Source organism: Aplidium turbinatum, chromosome 1, assembly GCF_918807975.1.
Source record: "Aplidium turbinatum chromosome 1, kaAplTurb1.1, whole genome shotgun sequence".
In the NCBI taxonomy this organism is placed as follows: domain Eukaryota; kingdom Metazoa; phylum Chordata; class Ascidiacea; order Aplousobranchia; family Polyclinidae; genus Aplidium; species Aplidium turbinatum.
In genome coordinates, this window is record NC_137472.1 from 7,926,871 (window position 1) to 7,948,930 (window position 22,060).

General features: G+C 35.3%; 1 protein-coding gene across 3 annotated transcripts; it reads left to right on the forward strand.

Moving 5' to 3' along the window:
• The first annotated feature begins 196 nt into the window (after nt 1–196).
• LOC145778955 (uncharacterized) lies at nt 197–20,723 on the forward strand. 3 transcript variants are annotated; one of them, XR_014290497.1, is made up of 9 exons: nt 197–267; nt 622–790; nt 1,346–1,464; nt 1,824–2,014; nt 2,294–2,369; nt 4,702–4,959; nt 7,236–7,337; nt 7,773–7,993; nt 17,539–17,582. XR_014290497.1 is itself a non-coding variant. In XM_082590544.1 (9 exons), the coding sequence occupies exons 1-9, from the start codon at nt 246–248 to the stop codon at nt 20,720–20,722; spliced, it is 1,248 nt and encodes a 415-aa protein (XP_082446670.1). In that variant the 5' UTR covers nt 197–245; the 3' UTR covers nt 20,723. The 3 variants fall into 3 exon arrangements, 1 of the variants encoding a protein (XP_082446670.1); XR_014290498.1 differs by lacking the exon at nt 17,539–17,582 and adding an exon at nt 8,624–8,820; XM_082590544.1 differs by lacking the exon at nt 17,539–17,582 and adding an exon at nt 20,535–20,723 and having other exon boundaries at nt 7,773–7,895.
• Nucleotides 20,724–22,060: the final 1,337 nt, after the last annotated feature.

Consider the following 22,060-nt stretch of genomic DNA (forward strand, 5'->3'; position numbering starts at 1 on the left):
AGTTTAAGTTTGTTGAAAGTTTAAACAATGGAACTTAGTCGAGTGCTTTATCTTTGATGTACTAAAATACAAGGCTGGTCTTGTTAATCGTTTATCACAATTTGTTGATACAATATTCACTAATCACTCAATTTCTATTGGCAGTCTCGAGAAGATACAGCGCATGTGCAACAGCACCCTGTTTCAACCAAGCGACATGTTTTGAGGTTGGATGTGGGTTTCGATGCCGGTGTGCTGACAATTTCATGGGAGATACATGCGCTACCAGTAAGAATATTAAAGAATATGTTTGTCGGTGTAGTTGATTGTTATTCACGATCCGAGTAAGTGGAGTTTGTGGCTATGATGTCACATTCATTGAAAGTCATGACGTTCGGACGGAAGAATCTGGCAACGATTCGGCCTGGAAGACAATAACCTATCGTAATTACTCGTCACACGGACCTTCCACGGGTTGGTGCTGGGCTTTAACAGGAATAGCTGGTTAATGCAACCTTAGTTGAAGCATTTGGTTGATGAGACAAAAAACGCTGTCGCTTACTTTTTCTCGTTTGCAATGCTTCATACGACAATTTATATGATGGATTTTCAAATTCAGTTGCTAAAATGTTCTCGTTATAGAAATATTGAGCGTCACAGCTCAAAATGCAACCATCCAAGTGCTTATCAACGATAATGCTGAACTGGTTTACGACGTGGTGGCTTTAGTTCCAGGGGAGGCGCAATGTACTCTTCAAAGAGCAGGAGAAGACAGAGTTATACGACACGTTTTCTTCAATGCGTCTATGACGTGAGTGAAATGTTCTGTCTCATTGTTTGTCAAATCAATGGCCTTTAATAATCGCTTGAAATACTCACAATTTTGCAGCTCGTACAAGATGCTGGGGTCAAGTAATGTAACTATCAGCATATCACGAATATTTCAACACTGTGCGATGCTCTTACAATGTACAGCTTCATGGCTGTGCGCTCATTGTATAGCTACTGGCAATTCTATCCCATAACAGTAAAATTGCTTTATTTCGCAATAAAAAATGGAACTTTAAATGGAACTCATTCAGACCAATACAACACCACGCCAACACCAATCATCATCGCATCATACAAATACCATTGCATCACCCAAGCCAGCCCTATGCCCACGGTTTCATATTTACACCATGTCATTAGTCTTGTATCAATGCTGTATCAGTCGAACAGGTGTCTGATACGTTTCCAGACTTCGATATTGCTGTGAGAAAAGAATATATCTTGGACTAGAAGGCAGTTTGTTTATTTTATTAATAACAAGTTGAGTAGTGTTACCTTTACAATTTTAAATTTGTGAAACATTTGTTTCTTTCAGTGTTTCTCAAACTATAAGAAATGTACAAACCAATGGTACCTTCAGACTCGCATGCTCCATAACAAGCAATTGGCGTGAAATTAACCAAAGTAGCCAGATCATGGTGAACGTAATGAGAGGTTTGTTTTAATAAATTGCAATAAACAGCTGCGTTTAGGCACGAGCAGTTTAAACTAGAGCACTTTGATCTTTTATATAATTGGTGCACATAAGACTACGCTCTTATGAAGGTTTGTTAGGAAAAGGTTAAATGTGGAAATTGCAAGAGAGCTCGGTAGACTGCCAAGACGCAGTGTACCCGCTTTGCTACATTTTGAAAAGGCAGTAAACCAACTTTTTAATGATTTAATTAAATTTTTGCAACTATAGATATAAATACATTTACTTGTCAGTCTTAAGATTCTTATAAGTTACATACTTGAAAGTCTATATACTTATAATAGATACTTATAAGTCATATAGCTATTTATTTATACAGTTCCACCTCACATTACTCTTCCTCCCTCTCCAATCGAGTACATGCAAGGTTCGAATGTAACTGTCCGTTGCGTAGCAACAGGCCGTCCTCTGCCCAGAGTGTCGTGGATACGAGAAGAGACAAATGAAACGCCATCTCAAAAGATGAGGATTTTTGCTCGACGAGTTGTTGCTCTTTTGAACCTGACAAATGTAAACAAGCAAATGTTAATTTTTTTGTGTGAATGATGTTTTGATCATGTCTGTTAAGCTGCAAGAAAGACACCATTCATAACCATATATTTACAAGACCAATTTGTAAGCAATGTTGATGGTGAATTCATCAATTTGTTGATTGGTGGGACTTAAGAAAGTTTCTCACGTGAAACCAATGTAAGATTTGATTGTCTTTTAGGCAGGATGATTGTCCTGATGTTTCATACCTTAAATTATTGCGCTTTCCACTCAACTGTGACGTATGTTTTCATCCAGGTAACGTTTAATGACTCAGGGAGGTATATTTGTGAAGCTGATGGCACAAGAAAAATAATTGAAATTGAAATTTTTGGTAAGAAAAAGTGTGACTGTCAAACAATATTGGTGCTACCTTGTATATGATACAAACCAACTGTTTCATGCATACCCAACTGTCTCAACAAACTGTCTTATAAAAAAGAACAAGAAAAGTTTGTAAGTAACAATTTTTTTCAAGATTGCAAATGAAAGAGTGTTTAATTTAATATGGCAAAGACCGTGCATTCATATGATGAAAATGAAGATATTATGACATTCGACCAGTGATGCAACAATGTTTTTTTTTTGAAAGCTTAAACTCATCGTGTAGCGACAGTACTGAATCCTGTTGTCAAACATTGATAGAGAGAGCAACTATAAAATGTCAGTAAGATGAGCTTCCAAGTAATGCAGTGCATACCGCCCTTGAAAACAAATCGGCTGTACTCAGAAGTAGTCCTCCAGCTTTTCATTGGTTTAAGTTCCTGATAAATTGAAACGTGTTTAAACGACAATTATCAGCACTACAAGGAAGCAAACAAGAAAGGTACCAAATGTTGGTGCACTGTTGAAGGACCAGCTACTATATTTGTCAAAGATGTAGCCTACAGTTATTTATCAAATGCAGTTTTAAATAAAACAAGAAAGTGCAAACTTGTCTTTCTGCTGATTTTCATGCTCCACAGTCTCTGTGAACAGAGCACATAAGAACATTTAAAATAGACATTTTTGTTGAGTAGATAGTAGCCTATGTTTAACTAAAAATGTAACATAACGGTTAAACATCACTGAGCGAAACAATTAAACATAGCTCATCTACAACAAAGGAACTGCGGCTGATTTGGCTGTCTAGAGAAGGAAGCCTAGCCCTAGGCCTACAGCTGAACACATAACACTGTTGCGTTACGAATTGCAGTACGCTGCTGCTTGGTAGCCTGGCAAGAGTAATTAAATTGATTAAAAAAAGGATGCTGTTGCGTCGAGAAGTGTACACCTCACAACGCAGGGAATTTTTTTGGCCGTATAATGGCCAAGGGCACAATATGTACATTAGAAATATTTTTACGTTTAGTTTAGCTTGATATTTTAATTGTTTATAGATATCTTTTTGGCTTCAATTCAATATTTTTTCAGTAAACATTAATATTTTCAAGCTGCGTTTGCGAAGTTGTAAGTGAATTACAAGCTTTGTAAACTGTGAACAGTAATCTCAAAGTAACAAAAAACAAGAACAAGTTGCAAACTTAATTCGAATAGTTTTTTGTTTTCGCGCTTTTCCGGTGATCACACACATTTTTTATCTCAATATCGTCGAAAGCTGATGGAACTAGAAGAATGATTGAAATCGAAATTTTTGGTAACTAAACTGTATGACTACTTATTCACTGAAATCTCGTCTTAAAATCTTTTACTACTAACTTCAGGCGTACCATATTGATGTCTTTTCATACGGAGCCTGGTATATAGATAATGCGTTCAGCCCAAATAGGAATTTTTAGAAACATCTTTAGAAGGCCATCGAAATCCACTGGGGAAAGTAGCACCACAAAATAATTTTGTAAAACAGAATAAAAGAAAATTCCTTGAGGAAATTAAGTAAAAGCAAATCTTTGCAAAGTAAACTATCAACAACAATGAACAACAAATGAAAATCTGGAGAAGGGCTTTAATGGTTGCGATCCCTAAGCTTCATAAACCATCAATGGACCCTTCTGTTGTGAACAAGCTCGATGATCATGCAGACCATATGCCTGTCCGAGAACAGGCGAAGCAGTTTGCAAGTGATGGCATGATGCCAATGTTGTCATAGGCGGCTGTGAAGTCGAGAAACAGGAGTTTTGGGCACTTAGTAGCGAGATGTATTAAATCTCTGAGCTCGGTAATTCATTAAACTTCGAATTTGTGTCAATTGATCTTGTTGTTGTGATTGCAAAGCATCATTATCAACGACTCAGATTAATCTTCGTTCAAATATGTTTATATGTAAAGGTGGTCGCAGTGAGATCATCACGTAAATTTCAATCAAAAACAGAAAGCAACCGTTTTGAATATCTTAAAAAACTAGACATGACAGAAACAACCTGACCTTAAATTCGAAATAAACGCCATAAAATAAAAACAGTTCCTTTTTTCCTGAATAGTGTAATTTTAATACTCTACTTTGATTATAACGTATACGAAAACAAGCCTACTAGTTTTGGTTAAGGTATATTACCATGTTTCATTTTCATCATTTCAAAGTACAATTGAGCAAATAAAAATCAAACATAACCTCTCGGCCATTATTCGCACACTCCACAAGGAAACTTCAGTTTCTCGGAGGTTTCTACTAGCTCCATCGATTTTATGATGTGATTGAAATTTTTAATAAGCTTTTTTCTTTCCAGCGTTGAACAGAACGTCATCAACAGGGGACTGTACATACATTTTCACAACCACCCTTGTTACGTCTTACAAGCAAGCCGCATCGCAATGCACGAATCGTGGTGATGGTACAGTTTTGGCAATTTTGAAGACTGATGCCTTGCGTGCATTTGCATTCAGACAGATTAGCTTAGTCAACGATCCTCGACACAACTTCTACGTTGGAGCTCAAAGAATTAATGGACAATGGAGATGGAAAGACAAATCACGTTTAAATGATGGTAAACAAGACTTGTTTTATATCAAAGTAGTTAATGTTTGTAGTTTGGTGAGATTTTTGACATACGGTTTCGTAGCCTACTTAAATTATTAGAGGTTTGTCATCAAACAGAACGGTAATGTTTCAATCCTATGTTACACGCCTTTTTTCTGTGCTAAAATCAGTCACGTTGGTTTTTCTAAGAAAACTCTAAGCTACAAGGCGTGTTTGCAGATGTCTTGAATTTCTGAACCCTCATTCAGAATCGGCTTTGATAAAGTCTAAAAACTTAAGACTTAGTCCTGAGATGACAAGCGATAACAATTTCCTTAACCAGGTTTTGGTGCTCAGTTAATTGTGAAACAAGTCAACTTAATTGCAACCATATAAGACATTGTCTTAATTTCACAATACATTTGATACGTACAAAGATGCCACTTCTTGTTCTGCACAATTTGAATAAAACTGTCTCTACATTGAGACATTGGGTGTAAGGCCTCTCATTATATAATGTGAACTGATGGCGTTATTTGGCTTTAGAGGCGAAAAAGTAATTTGTATTTTGTCAACAACTACTCAATCAATTTGAATGGATGTTTTTACTGCCTCTCATTTTATAGTGTGAAGGCGCTATTTGTAGCACCAGTTTGATGTTTCACTGGTGCTAAAGATCAATAAGATTCGATGACATTATCTTGATACCATATCACTTCATTTACTTTATTCGAACACTAGGTCCAAATTTGAAATCATGTTGGAAGCATATCACATTAATTAAACTTTGAAAGGTGTTTTTAAAGGTTAAAGTTCTTCCTTTCCTCCTGCTTTACCAATACACAGGTTTAAAATCGCAATACGGGTGAAAATGACCCATGCTATGCATTGACGTAAATTTGTTCATGGTATGCATGCTAGGGTTAAAATCAAGCTTACAAAATACCGATCTATTAGAAGGAAAGGGAAGGCTCATTAGTCTGTAAGACAAGACAGTAAAATCAGTTCATTAAGTTATTGCTACTTCCTATCGGCGTCTAATTGCAAGAGTGAAACAAATTGAACTGCGACTATACTAATTAACAGAACACTCTGAAAGAAAACCTGTTGCTGCAATATCGACACTACAGCTTTTCATCATCATCATTTTGTTCCTTCCTCGTATGGAGGGTTGGATACAATGCGCCATTGTTCTCGACCATGAGCTGTGCGTACTGCACATTCATAAGTTAATTTTGTCCATTTTGTGATGTTTGTTGTCCAAATCATTCTTGGTCTACCTTTACTTCTTTTACCGTTTATCTTCCCTTCTATTAATGATCTTTGTAATGAATTTTGCCTTATTGTGTGTCCGAAATACTTCAATTTTCTTCTTTTGACTGTTTGTAAGAGCATTTGGCTTGAATTGAATTTGGAGAGTACTTCATCGTTAGTGATCTTTTGTTTCCATGAATTTTTAACATTTGCCTGTATGTCCAGAGCTCGAAGGCATCGATCCGTTTCTCCATTTTTTGTGACATTGTCCAAGTTTCAGAATTGTATAATAGGGTCGACCAGATAAAGCATTTTAAGATCCTGAGACGAATTGATAAATTTAAACGTTGATTGGTTAAAAATTTTTTCATTTTTCCAAATGTAGTTCTTGCAATTTCTATCCGTCTAAGAATTTCATGGTCACACCTCCCATCTTCAATTATTAAATGACCAAGATATGAAAAAGAATTTACTTTTTGTATAATTTCATTGTCAATTATAATTTGGAGTACTGGAGTGTCTGGTGATTTTGAGATTATCATTGATTTGGTCTTTTTAGCGTTAATTTTCATATTAAATTCTTTACCAATTGAGTTAACATTGTCCAATATTTCTTGAAGATCTTCTTGTGATTCAGCCAACAGAACAGTATCATCAGCATAGCGTAAATTTGTTATATTCAAGCCGCCAACTTTTCAGAACATACTAAATATCCTGCATGGTAATAAAGCTCAAAAAATAAATCAAAAAAGCTGCTTCAGGGTTTATTTTTTAAAGGTGCCATATCTTTTTTGTGTAATTCTGCAACTTGAGGAAGACACTATCGCTTCACTTCATCAGTGGTCATTACTGTAGCAAAATCACTCAGCATTTTGACTTATCATGTGCAAACCTAGAAGATAGAGTAATGTGGTGTGTAAGTTTTTCTCTTTACAAATGCAGCTATTAAATGCTGGAACTCTTGTTGGATAAAAACATTCATCTATGTGGTTTAAGACCGTTGTCTGCATATATAGTTGCATTTACATTGAAATTTTTGCTTTACAATAGATATACGTGACAACGGCGGGAATTGCGCAGTAGTTCAACCATCCGGCAGCCTTTTATCTGTTAACTGTTCATCAACACATTGGACAGTTTGTGAACAACCAAGTAAGTGGTGCTTTTGAAAACTTCGTTTGTCTGCGCCTAAGTAATTAAGACTAAATAAAATAAAGGCTATTAAAACATAAACATCTAAACACAACTAAACAATCATAAATAAAGCATCTTGTTGTTAAAAGTGAAACACCGTAAAAGCGGCTTGTTCAGTGTCTTATTGATTCTATATGAATAATGTAACATAAAATTTATTTTAAGAAAATTATAGTTTAAAATGCTAATGAAATAAACATAATAATAGTGGTTTGTGAAGATGGGTTGCCATTGACAAACCCTAAAACCTTATTATTTTTGTAGTTGCACGTGATAATTACTCTTAATCCGGACAGAATGCTTACTCGATGTCACGACAGCAATTAGATGATATGTTGTGAGTTGTTTCAAAATCAAAATTATTTGCAGTCTTCAATGCTCTCTTGTTCTTAGGACAAAACAGTCGATCTGCATGTTCTTCGTCACCTTGCCAAAACAACGGATTTTGCATTCCTGTTGGTTGCAATTATTGGTGCAACTGCAGCAACAACTTCGGTGGCGACAATTGTTCGACTAGTGAGTAGCCTTAGAACAATTTAACAACAACCACACGTAAGCCTGAATACGATAGGATGCAATCAACCTGGATGCGATACAAAGGACGAACAGTCAGAGTAAGCACTCTCTCATAGAATATTGTGAAACAAAAATGTAATGGTGAAGTGATGACCATTGCAGAAAAAACGTTACTTGAAAAAATTGCCAAATTACTGTAGATAAACAGGCTCTTTTCTCACAAGAAATGTAACGTCAATGCTGTTTCTTTAAATTTCAAGTTTTATCAATTTGATTTATTTTTTCATAGTTGAATCATTTTGAAAACAAATCAATAGTTTTTCCCACTTTTAATTATTTTGGTAGCAAACTAATATATTTTTCCAATTTGTCTGAGGAAAAGTTGATTATTTGAAGTACGTTTTTGCTTAAGTTTTTAACAAATCTTCAAGAAAATCCCTTTTTTTGATTTTTGCAAAGTTTTTATCTCAAAAAGCAAAATTAATAGTGAGAGGGCAAGATTTTATTGACGTGAAGATAAAAAAAAGTTGACTTGATAATTCAACAAATTGACTTTGTTGACCTAACAAAAATTTGACTGAGTCAATCATTGTTTCTTGTATTTTATCTGTAAAAGAAGGCTGCATTTACGAAAAAGAATTTAAACAACAACAAAAAATATTCAAATCCTCAACAGAACATTCAGCTCTTTCTGAAGGCTATCAATCAATCAGTGGTTTATTTGCCAGAAACAGGAACAGTCCATGGTCGAAATACGCAAGTTGTGATGCAAAAGTGGTGCAAGTTCCCACACTGACAGTGAGACAACGAAACGACAATACGGTCTACAAATCAATTGCCACCACCCTGAAGAAATGATAATTTTTTCACTTCAGGGACAAAAAAATGTAACAGAAAAATAGAATGTTCCGCGCTTTAAAATACACACCAAGCATAAATCAAACCTTTATTTTAGATAACGTTTACACAAAATTACAAGAAATAAGCAGAGATTAGATTTCCATAACATACAATTTACGATTCTCCATAGCTTTGTAAAATTAGTGCTTTCATCTCTTTTTTCAAACAACGAAACGGTAAGTTTTTTAAGCTGCTTATTAATTATTAAATTTTTGCAAGCTGCTATGTCATAGTTTTGCAGTTTTTATTGAATTTAGCGCGTAATGCCGCAAGTATTTCTTTCAAAGTCGTATCCTTGCATTGCTCGCAACGGTTTTTTGTGGTGTAGTTGTCACTTTCCATCAGTTTGTTTGATCACAACATTATAGCACAATCGGCTAACATGAAGTAGCCACCTGTACAGAGTGAGCACAAGTTGAGATTGATAAACAAGAAGTTGTTAACCCCATTCGGACTAGACATTTGTAAACAATAAACAATACAAATGTTTGCTAAACTTGCTTGTACTAGATGACAAAGTTTTCCAGACAACCAGCACAAAACTTTTCACCAACCAATATTATGCTACGAAAAACATTTGTTGTTTAGTAGGAAACATTAATTACTACACTACATTTACAAGTAATATTTCAACTTTCAGATAATGCTTAGTCATTGCGTTTGCTATTGATTTCCTTGTGACTTCAATTTACTTGTAATTTTGTAAGGAATAAGTTACTTGAAATGTAATTGTTTTAGACTGGCGTTGGAACATGTATGAATTATGAAGAGAGTCGTCAGAAATTACAGCGCAATCAAACAAACTAACGTCTAGATAACCAGGGCCGTTGACAGGATTTCTCGGGCCCGGTACCAATTTATTTTCGGGCCCCCTTCGGCCTTCATCGACTATGTTATGAAAATAAAGGTTGTGTACAAACTTTTATTGATGTCATTTAAGCATGGTCATTTAACAAATCTTGCGCAATCTTAAAATTTCTTCAACCGCAAAACTTACTATATCTCTATCTAGCGGTTGCTTTTTTGAACTTTTATTTGTCACATGGCGCTAGAGTATTCTAAGCTCACCAGAAGAGAATTTACAGCAAAGGTAGTGCAGACAGTCAAAAAGTTTTCAATTTGATTTGGAAAAGGTGTTTGGGCCTCGATCAAACATTTGCTGATTGCTGCAATCTGAAAAGGGGTTTTGTGCAGTTTTTAGTGCAATGCAATTTTTAGTGCAGAAACAGGGATAGCAATCTTCTTACCTGTGCCATTTCAGTTTGAGTTTAAACAAATATTAACCTGTTTATTTTGAAATTCGTGTTTCGGGTAATATTCATGGTTAGGGAAATCACTATACTAGACTAAACTAAATTCTTATTTTACTGTTTGGTGGCTGAAGTGGCTATTGGACCACCAGAAAGCTGAAGTGCAGTGCTGTGTTAAGCCTTTTGTGGGCCCCCGGGGCCAAAATAATTTTGAGCCCCTTATTGGCAAGCAGACTTATGATAATATAGTGTGTATGTTAACTGCACTGATATGGAAAGGTGGTTCACTTCACTAGACTTTCTCACCAGTTGAGAAAACAATACAAATGTAAATAAGAGCAAACACAGGTCTATCAAGTCATAGCTACACCTTTGCTTGCAATGAAAGCCAAAAGTGTTAACGATTTCTAAACATACTGGCAACGATCATGAAGCGTATGGGTTATTCAACCCAGATCTTATATCACACAGTAGAAGCTGGTATCAAAATTTGACATGCTTATCACATTGAGTTCATACAATTTTTTACATCGGACAAGAATTGACAAAATTATGAAAATTTTAAATTGGTTACCTACATTTGGAAGCAATTTTTTCCAAAAATTACAATTGGCATTTGAAATTTCACTAACCTATTATTTTTAAATGTATAGCCATAACATAGCAAAACAGTTTAGAAGTGCAAAAAAAAGTGAATTCACAAATGCTTTAACAAACAACATTTTAACACTTTCACCAAGTGGTAACTATGTTTTGCCTTATAGGATCGCCGAGGTGGAGGCTGACTTGGTGACCTCATAAGGTCTTTCGCTTCTTTCCTATCTCACTTTGATGTAATGTACCAGTGCATTTGATGTGGTATTTTGTGAAGAAAATAAACCAGTGATTGATTGATTGATTAAACCACTCACCTATACAATTCTTTCAAAAAGCTAACAAGTACCCAATCAAAATGCTAACATGAAAACTCAAGTGTACTCAAATGTGCATAATCAGGAACTTAAGTACGATAAAAACAATAGTTACCAATCTAGTGATATACTTTCAATTCACAACAGAACAGTGTTCATTTATAACAGCACAGAATGGCGTACATGGTATATTAACTACTCACACAAGATACACTATTATTAGAAACATGTTGTTAATCATGCTATATTTCACTAAAACATTTTTTTTATTAATTGCTTTATTTTTGGAACATTGTGGTTGCTGAATTTAAGAAGCACAATTATTATGAGCAGCAGTTGCTGTAATCTAACTGTTGAATTAACTTTTCTACATGTAATTATTTTTTCATATGCAAACACCATTGGTCAATCATGCTAAAAACAGTTGTTATTGAAATGGTGCATAAGTGCTGACTTATGTAGATGAAGTTTAATAACTTCATCACATGTTGCAACTACTTCACAGGAATCACAGCATACATAAGAAAATTACTATGATCTTTAACAAAACGGAGCAATATTTACAGTGTAACACTAGTTAATAGGTTTCTACTAGGTAAGGTCTAACAGCTTCATCACTCACTGACAACTTTGCAGTACTCACAATGCCTTCATAGGTTACTGGTGCTTAACTGCTTAATGAAATGTTATAATGCTTACTGCACAATGCACAATACCGGCTAACTACTACCTAGTTAAACTTTTATAACTTCATAAACAATCATCAACCCAGCAGTGTACAGAACACAGCAGAAATATAACTAATAGTAAACATAGGACAAGTCTATCAAGTTATAGCTTCATCTTTGCTTGGAATGAAAGAAATGAAACATAAAGCAGCAACGATTTGAAATCACAAACACAATACTGGCAACTGTCATAAAATACTTATTATACTGGTATCTAAATGTAATATGCTGGTTACACTTGCTGATAGCTACCTCTGTAAAGTCAGGGATATTTATAATTGCGGGATTGTAAATGCTAAAAATAAAATGCTAATTAATCTATGAAAAATGCTATTTTGTTTACTGTTCACAATTTTTTAGCAATAAACAAAATATGACTGCACAAATGGAATAGGCTACAAATAAGACAAACATTTTTATGGCCTACAGTTAAAGGCAGGTTAATTGATTATATACCTATTACATTACTCAATGTTCGCTTATTACTTGCTGACCTTTGACTTTGAGGTCAGTTTTTGAATTGTTTGGTTACTTTTGGTGGTCGTTCTTAAGCTTGTGGCCTGCTGATCACTTTATCTGGTTCTTACCACAGCAATTAAAGACATGGGTAAAGATGGCATTAAATGCTTCATGGTTTCTGGTACATTAAGGTTTAACATTTGGCTCAACATAACTTTTGAAAAAAAAAAAACTATGCAAAGAGCTTGGAGAAAAACATTCCCTTGTTTGGAACATCTGCAAAACTTTTGCAGCACGTCTGCACCATTGCTAATCATAGTAAACGAATGTATTCCAATTGCAATAATGGCAAAGCAAAGTTTGCTAGGTTCTGACAAACCTCCATGTTCAGCCATTTCAAAGAATTCCTCTTTGAGAGTTTTGTTTATCTGAAATGTTCAAAGCAAGAATGTCGGTAGTTCAAACAAGACATCTTCTTTATGAAATGCTGAATGAAATCTTGGTACATAGCAAGGTTACACCATTCTAGAACTAGATTACCAGTTGTAAACCAGTAACATTCACTTTGAAGTAAAGCTTAAGAAAACAAAACACCCTGTAAAACCAAAACGTTAAGCTAAAAGTGCAACAGCCTTAACGCAGCTTCTGACACTTCAAAAAATACTTTTACCTTGCAAGTTATACCGGTAGATGTAGACAAAATATTTTATTGTTAAATGGGATATCAATAGACCAACCAAACTTTAAGCTAGTCCAGTATTACAAAAAGTATTTCATGTGTCTTGTTTACTTATTGGCAGACTTCAAAATCAATCGTACCTGACTCTTAAAGTTTATGCTAACGAGATTATGAGAAGCTAACCTACGTACAAAACATGAATGCTTTCACCTTATGCTAAAGAAAGGTTTCAATCTATGCTTTTGCAAAATTTAGACAAGGCATTGCAATTAAGTTATGCAAATGTCTTATACAATTTGCCCATTTATGACAATCATTTTAAAACGAGCTGTCTACTTCGTGGTTTAACCTATAACAGTAGCACACAAAGTATGGTGACCCTACCACTACCAGTGTATAAAGCGGTTTCAGTTCAACAGTTGTCAATTCCAAAGTTTTACCACAAAATACGAAAAAATAAACAACCAAAATAATTAAAACACATTTATCTTAAACACACCTTTGTAGGAATTGGGCCTGTCTTGATTTCAAGTATTCAATTGCAACCAACCTGTTTTATTTCAAATACAGGTAATTTTACTAATGTTGTCACATTTTAACTTTTCAAAATAATGTGGTTTTTAGAGATGTTTTGGTATAAGGGCCCAGCATCTCATTGGTACCGGTACCGGGCCTAATTTATCTTGTCAATAAACAAGTAGGCTACACGCAGTAAACTTTAACAACTAAAAAACAGATTGTTACTGAAACGCAAAAGTCTATTACCTGTGGGCCACCTGAAATTCTATCACAAAATAACGACCAAGATAATGTGGTGATTTTAGAGATATTTTGATATAAGGGCCCAGGCCCAGCATCTCATTGGTACCGGACCTAAATTATCTTCTCAATGGAAGTACACACAGTAAACTTTAGCAGCTAAAAAACATGTTGTCACTGACACGCAAAAGTTTATTACTAGTAGGCCCCCTAAGATGGTGGGCCCAGTACCCAGAAGGGGGCCCGGTACTTAACCATCTGACGGCTGACATAGCAGTTTTAACCTCTGATGGCAATTCCTTCAGATCTGATTATATTAAGATCTTGATTATGTTTGAAGTCGCAAGGAATTTTTAAAATCCGGGCCCCTTAAATATTCCGGGCCCGGGTCCAAAAGTACCACCTAGACCCCCCTGTCAACGCCCCTGTAGATAACTATTCAACCTAATTATTATTTTGAATTTAATTGATTGAATTAAATTGCTGATTTTGAGGGTTTCTGTGAGTAATTATCAGTTTTTGCGTTCATTCTAAAATGCTCATCTTTCCATTGTTTATACGACCTTGGCCAATGTAGCCAATCTGCTTTGTGAATAAAACGAAATGTCTCAAGCACATGAAAACAATAAGGGTGTTTCGGTTGACTGAATACTGTGGAAGGATGCAGTCTAAAATCACTCAAAGCACTTTTCGGGCAGTTTAGTTCAATCTATGCTTCACAATGAAACTTCCTTCAAATTTGAAGTATAGATTTGTGTGGTAACAAAAGCACAAAATTAAATTAAGAAATTGGTGATGAATGAATTATGCAAACTTTCCACAGCCTGAAGCAATCATTACGACAACAGTTTGACAGCCTCTTTCGACGTAAAACAATGTTACTTTAGCAAAAATATTAGTCAAAAAGAAATAGATTCCATCCATGCAAATTTGTTTAGTTTTGGATCCATATTTTCAATCTTTTTCTGCATTATCGCTAAATGGCAAAAATAAAAATAAACGTATGTTAGAAAGTTTACTTCATGTTTTCAGCGTTGCTAAATGTTAATCAGCAAAAAAACTTTTAAATTTATCTGAATTTGGGTTTTTACTAGTTTAAAAATTGTAGAAATACCATCGAAAATGTCATTGTTATTTCAAATATTTGCTCTTCAAAGATGCATGGGCGTGTGGACTTTTGTTTTAAATAATTGTGCAAAACTGTATATACCGTTAGTTGCGTTATATGTTCTGCAACTCAGTTTTACAATCCAGTTTTTTTTTTGCTTTAGCTTCGTCTCTGCTATAATCAGTTAGACGTGCAACTTTGTTTTTTGCAAAAGTTCAAAACAAGTAGCCTGCATACTTCTAAACCTAGTAATGTGCTCTGTCCCATTGTAGATTGTCGAACAAAACAAAGTCGAAAGCTGGTTTATCGCACTTTTTAAAAGTTGTATGTTGATTGGTGAGTAGTAGGCAACCATAAACCACTGAATATATGATTTATCAACAAACCTAACAATTGAAAACACGTGGTGATGTATTGGAAACTAAAAAACGCAAGTGAAGAAAAATCATCTTTTGTTCAAACCAAATTTATTTTAGAGTAATCTATGCAAGATCCTCTTCACAAATGTATTTGCATTTGTGACGAAGAAATCAACGATCATGCTGATAAAAGTGAAACTCTATCTATTGCTATGCAAGAATGTTTGTCATTTGATCGTTTATACGACGTTGCTAAATGCAAGCCAATCTGCTTTGGAAATAAAAGTAATCTCTCCCTGATGATGTTTTAGTTGACTGAGCAGTGTAAAAGTCTGCAGTCATTCATTACTCCTAAAACTTTTCCATTGGAGTGTTCCAATCGCGCTTTTCATAAATATATTTAGGCTTATACAGTGTATGCCTACGTTAAAGGCATATTCAATGAAATTTTCAAACTGGAATTAAGCATGAAAATGCGTAAACTGAACACTCAAGAATACATTTTTAAAAAAATTACCGAAAAAAATTGTTTTCAAGGGCGCTGGCAAGGCCCAAAGTCCAATGTTTCATTTTTTTTTTTTTCAAAATGACCAAAAAGTGGAAGCACTGCTAGAGTATACGTCATAAATGCTAAGAGCTCCAGCAATATCAAAAGTCTTTTTGCGCGCTGGGTTGCAAAGTTCGGACGTGTTGCGTTCAAAGGAGTTTTGCAGGATAGTTTTACACGTTTTTTAAGTTTCTAGGATATTTCGTTGAGTAATAGTAGCAATGTTACGAGAAAGGTGAGGTACGGTAGTATAAATGTAGTAGCATTGCTAAAACTTAAATGTCCATAATATCAATATTGCAACATATATACCGTAGCAAATACTATGCCTAACTTTTGTGTTGTGTTTGGCTGCGACACGACAGCATTGCATAAGCCTGAAGTTGGTATGTTTGAGTTTCCCAAAGATAGTACGGTACGCAAAAAAGGAAATGGAAAAAATTTGTCAACACCACAAGTAAGTGGAGTGGACCAAAATCAAACCACATAATTTGTGGTCTGCATTTTCAAGAAGCAGACTTCAACAATCTTCTTCAATTCAAAATGGGATATGTCAAAAGACTTTACTTGAAACCTGGTGCATGTCCATCAATCTTTCCCTCTCCACCAGGAACTAGTGCAACAGCTGAAAGATCACATTTGACTTCTTCCTGGTGACCAGCTTATAGAAGACGTCAAGTTAATGAAGTAATGTTGATTTTATAGTTTATTGTATGGCAGTGGCTATTTGACCGGCTCCGGTCTTTGAATCTGAAACACTATTTGACCGGTCATGACGTCACTACATAAGCATTTCTTTTCCCGTGTTTGCCGAACGACCCTACATTTTTGCTCTCAAGTTAGTTATATACAATACTTCTTTTAAAAAAAATGGTAATGGTAAAACCATTTTTTAAAGAAGTATTGTACTGTATATAACTAACTTGAGAGCAAAAATGTAATTGGTCTTTCGGCAAACACGGTCACTTATGACGATCGGAAAATTACCAAGAAAAATTCTCAAATTCCAGTAAATTAAAAAAACTCTAACTTTATTACTCAAATTTGAAAAGACATAAAAAAATGTGCTGTAGGCTACTCAAATTAAAAATTGACCACAAAAATGCGCTTCGGGTCAAAATTTAGATAAAAAAAAAATGAAAAAAAAGAATGCTTCCAGATAGTATCGAACTCATCCCCTCCAGAATGGCAGACGGAGACGTATCGCACGCGCCACGGACTGAGTTGAAGAAAACGTGTTGAATTTAGAAATTATATCGGCGCTTCTCGTCTTTTACTTTGAAAGAGAAAAAGAAAAAAGTGCTTATGTAGTGACGTCATGACCGGTCAAATAGTGTTTCAGATTCAAAGACCGGAGCCGGTCAAATAGCCACTGCCTTATTGTATTTAGTTAGAATTGCAGTATTAGGTTTTGATGGATGCAACCTAGTTCGTACCCTGAACAGTTAGTACCCTCAGTTAGTACCCTGAAAAGATCAAAAAAAAAATTAAAAAGCGGAAGTCGCTGATCGCAGTTTCCGCAAACATTTCAAAAATTTTCCCCTGAAAATATCGAAAGAAAGATAGCACAAAGCCGAAGTCGCTGATCGCAGTTTCCGCTAACCCTCACTCATCGCAGTTTCCGCAAACATTTTTCCGCAGTTTCCGATAACCGTAACCCTCGATTTTGTTTGCGAAAACTCCGATCAGCGACTTCGGCTTTGTGCTATTAAACTCCGATCAGTGTCTTCAGCTATTTTTAATTTTTTCTTTCGACCTTTTCAGGGTACGAGTTGAGGGCATGAATTGTTCAGGGTACGAATTTGGGTGCATCCGGGTAAAAGAACTAATCAGCAGTTAACTAAGGCTGCAGCATGTTGACAATCACTGGCCTTGGGCCTACCAATACCTAGCACACTACCATGTAGCAACTATTTTCCTATTACTTGATATTTTTGCTTCAGTGGATAGCTGAAGACATTGCTGCTCACAAGAATAGTGATACTGCTGTGAGTACAGATGGTGACAGTGAAACACATGATTCTGTGAGAATGGATGATGACCTAGATACACATGAAACATTGGTACGTTGTTGATGGATGACGTAATGCTGATTTCTTATGAACATAGACATAGCATAATTTACACCAGGGATAACGAACCTGGGCCATTTTGTCACACAACTTTTTAATCGTAACCTACTATGAAATCTTTTAGAAGCGCCTCAAGATATTATTCATGAATACTGTAGTAACAAACGGCGGATGAAAGTAATAAAACCCACACAGTTGAAATTTGTCCAAATGCTTGAAGCTCAGCATTTCATTATGGCTTACTAATTGGTGGAAGAGAAATGCAGTTTTTGGCATTCTACACTTTCTTGCAGAATGTTAACTGTTGCACTATTACTATTAGGTTTTCCTTCATTCTGACGTATCCTGTCAAACTGACAAGTGTGCTGCAACCAAAGTGACTTGTGATGGAGCAACACAATATGACACATCGGATTTTGGTGTTCCACTGTCAAAAGGATGCCAAGCTACAATTAAGCCCAAAAAAGCTTCAAAAAGTAAGGAATGTTTAATACTAATTTGTTGTACAAAAAGTTTATAAAGTGCACATTTGTTGGTTTGTGAAATAGAATTGTTGTGAAACAGCGTATTACTGCCAAACGGTAGTCCAAAATCTACAACACTGTAATCTGTTGAGACATGCTTATTAGAATTTTAAGCTCTGCAGACTAAATCTGAGGAGTTAAAACCTTAGAGGGTATTTCATTTACGTTAAAATAGTAGCTTGAAGTACGAATTGGTATACCGGTACAGCAAATAAGTCTAAAAAATGTTTCTAAGTTCCCAAATAAAAAAAGTTCTGCGTACCCTACCTGCATCTCAATTATTGCCAAATTTTTTTTGTTTGATTCAACGTTCATCTTTGTATTATGGGGTTATAACGGTTATTTTTTTCCAAAGGTTATGTCGAAGATTTACTGGAGTTGGCAGTGGCACTAACCCGCCATCAGAGCAGTTTGACTTCCTACCGAGCTGATTGGGTTTCACAGTTTTCCGCTCCAACAACATGCATGATTACATTTACTCTGCTTGTTTAATATATGGCGCTGTTGAAACAAAATAAATTGACTTGACTTGCTATCGCCTTATTTGTTTCCAAGTTATCAATTCCGTTCAGTAAAAATAAAGTAAAAAAGAATTTTTTTAGGTTAAATTAAAATGGCCTTAGTAATATGTAAGTCTGCACCAAGTGAAAAATGCACTAAACTATGAAAAGCAATTCAATGTCCTGTTAAATCTACATAAAATCGCTCATTTTGTTGGTCCAAGAAATGTAGCCTATGTGATCAGACGAGCGTGAATTTACACAGCAGCCTATGTAGATTTGGTTGGTTGTGTAAAATCATGTGTATGCCATTTCTTTGAATGCAGTATTTGAACTAGACAAAACATTATTTCATTCTCCAAGTATAAAAACTACCGCTTGTAATCATAGAAACTCAGGTTAATGAGAGAATACATACAGTTAAATCGCCCGCAGTAAGAAATATTGCTCGATCAGCTTTTATGACGTAGGCTGTACATTCGCACGCTTCGCTGCTCACGCAAATTCCCGTTTTGACAGCTCTGACAAAAGCACGCGCGGAATGCTGATCAGACCGCAATGGGGCAAAATTTCATTGAAAATCGTTTTATGGTAGCAAGTTAAACACAAAGAACGTGGAAAATCGCCAAGTCAGGTTTTTCCTTTAATATCCCTTTAACGTTTGGAAGTTTAAGGTGAGATTGATTTAGCAACAAAAACAATTCCATAACAAACTGTGATCCCGAATAAACCAATACTTTCGCAGTCAAAGCAATTGCATTGGTTTTTGAACATAAAGCTGATGTTAGTTTTAGAGATGATATTAGCTCGAAACTTCTAATGAAGTTTCAACCTCTGTCATTTTTGGTAAACGAAGCTCCAACAGCTAATGAAACTAACTTTTTCTCTTTTTGTGCAAACTAAAATGTACAGAGCATACTTGCAGACAAGTCAAAAAAATGACAAGTTTGACATGACATAAAAGTCTTCTTTTGACCTCCATAAAGCCATAAAAATAAATTAAAAATGTGCAGTAAAATTATGGTTACATTTAATCTTTGTATTTATTTAAGCTTATTATACCAACGTTATATTTTTTTACATTTTTGTATTGTATTTATCAACCATTTTATTTAGCCTATCATAAAATTTGGAGGGGTATTTTAGTTCCGTAGCCTAATTTTTGACATAGGGAAATTGTTGCTAGAAGCCGATTACAAAATTGTGACAAAGTTGAGTTCTAAACTTTATGCACTTTTGATAGCGAAAACACAATTCCCACGAGATCAACTGCATTTCTTCATAAATGCCAGTCCACTTGTTATGGTTCACTGATTTTTCTGAACAATACATTGCAACACATCTGATATCAAGCAGAGCGAAGATTTGACGTCGTGACCTATTTTATTCCGACAACTGCTGACGCAAAATCCAGCGGTGGAGTTAATTCCTCTTCAATTTCACGCTGATTAATTTTTTACTAGTTTTGCAGACAATTTTGGGAGTAGGGTGTCAAAAACTGGTGATAACTAAAAAACTATACTACACAAAAATGTCATTTTATTACTAAACCAAAGATGAATAATTTTTAGGAAAAGTCATAAAACTTCAGTTAATTTGAGCCAATAGCTGTTATGTTATCGATGAAAGTTTTAGGTATGGATGGAACCCGTCCACCCGTTAGTCCGAATAGGGTTAAAGTATCAGTGTTTTTCAGAATTAAAAGCAACATACTTGGACTGGATATATAAATTACATATTTACTGAAAGCCTGATCAATACTACAAATTTCATGAAGCTCATTCTAGTGTTGGTTTGCTACATGAAAGTTTGTGCTTTTTTCTAACAATGACATTGCATACAGGAATACTGACCATTACCTCACAAGCGTCCACCCAAGCTGAATATGCGGATGATTTAACGCTGAGATATAACGTGAGATCTTCCATCCCTGGAACTGTCCAGTGCACTCTTAGCCAGGATGGTTCTCCACTGAGAGAACGTGACTTCCAACAAAATGGAGAGTATGTTAAATTTAAAGATTTGCGATGATTTTAAGTAAGCACAGGCTGTGAACTTAGCACAGCTTGATTCGATGCACAGAAATGAGTAGCTACCTTTGCACGGTACAGACAATTTAAGATAAAAAAAAACTGCGCTTGAGACATTCAAGAAATCGTTTCTAGCATTTAACCGGTGATTATAGACCAGACCTGTGGTTTCCAAACTTTTTTTTAGTCACGTGCCCCTTTTGATAACTTTTCAAGCCTGCAGAACCTCACCTAAACTTTTTCCAAGATTTTAATCCTAAAAACTTTAATACATAACCTACTACTGAGGAGATATTTATTGTAATATCGGATATACACAGTAGCAGATAAAGAAAAAAAAAATTGAAGCTTGAAAGTTTGAATTGGTCAAAGGTTGAGATTTAACAAGTTTAACAAAGTTCAGTTCAGTTGTTTTTATTTCTGACCATCATATCAAAACAATACACGTCAGCATAGCAAAGGTCGAGAAAAGGGTAGAAGCGACAAAACGCGAACGTTAAAACGTGCTTGAGACCGAAGTAAGTTATTGAGTTGAAAGAAATTTGGCACGGTCGCAACACCTTCAGAAAAATTTAAGATATAAAGGGAAAATAAAAAAAGAAAATGTTACAAAACAAAAACAACATATATTTAGGCTATAGCTTTATTAGCCCACATAGCTTTAGCTGATATATTTAAGATTTGTATGGCCAGTTGCTATGAAGATCGGCCATGGTGCGTTATCAAGAGTGCTGATGGTCGTAAGGGGAACACGTCTTGATGCGTTTAGAAGAGCAAGGCAGGCAAAGAAAACCCCACAAAGAAATCCTACCACGGGCAAAGCCATTTCAAGCGCAACGCACCATAGGCCTTGCACGACTCACAAAATAGATAGGCTATAACTTGACGACATGAAAACAATGACAAAAACAAATAAAACAAACTAGCCAAAACAACATCATCATCTTGCGGAAATTCAATTATACCCAGTGAAGTTATGTCTTGAAGATATCAAGCGTGCTTTGATAAAAGTTACGTTGATGAAGCGATAATTTTAGACCCCAGTCAGCTAAACTCGTCACCTCCACACTGATCCAACGTTAGCAAACGTTGAATTAATGCAAAAGCGACAGGCATCGCCAGCTGGGATGTAGTAGTGGCATGTCACAGTAATATGATAAATTTGGGTTACCGTATGTTTTACACGTTAAACCATAACAAAAGTGAAAAAAAAAATCCAATTCGGCATGTTAGAATGTTCGGCATGTTTGCAAGTGTTAATTCTGCAATATATCGGAATACAGTATAAGGAGAATTACTTCTTGTTGTTAGGCAGCTTGATTTTTTACACATAATTATA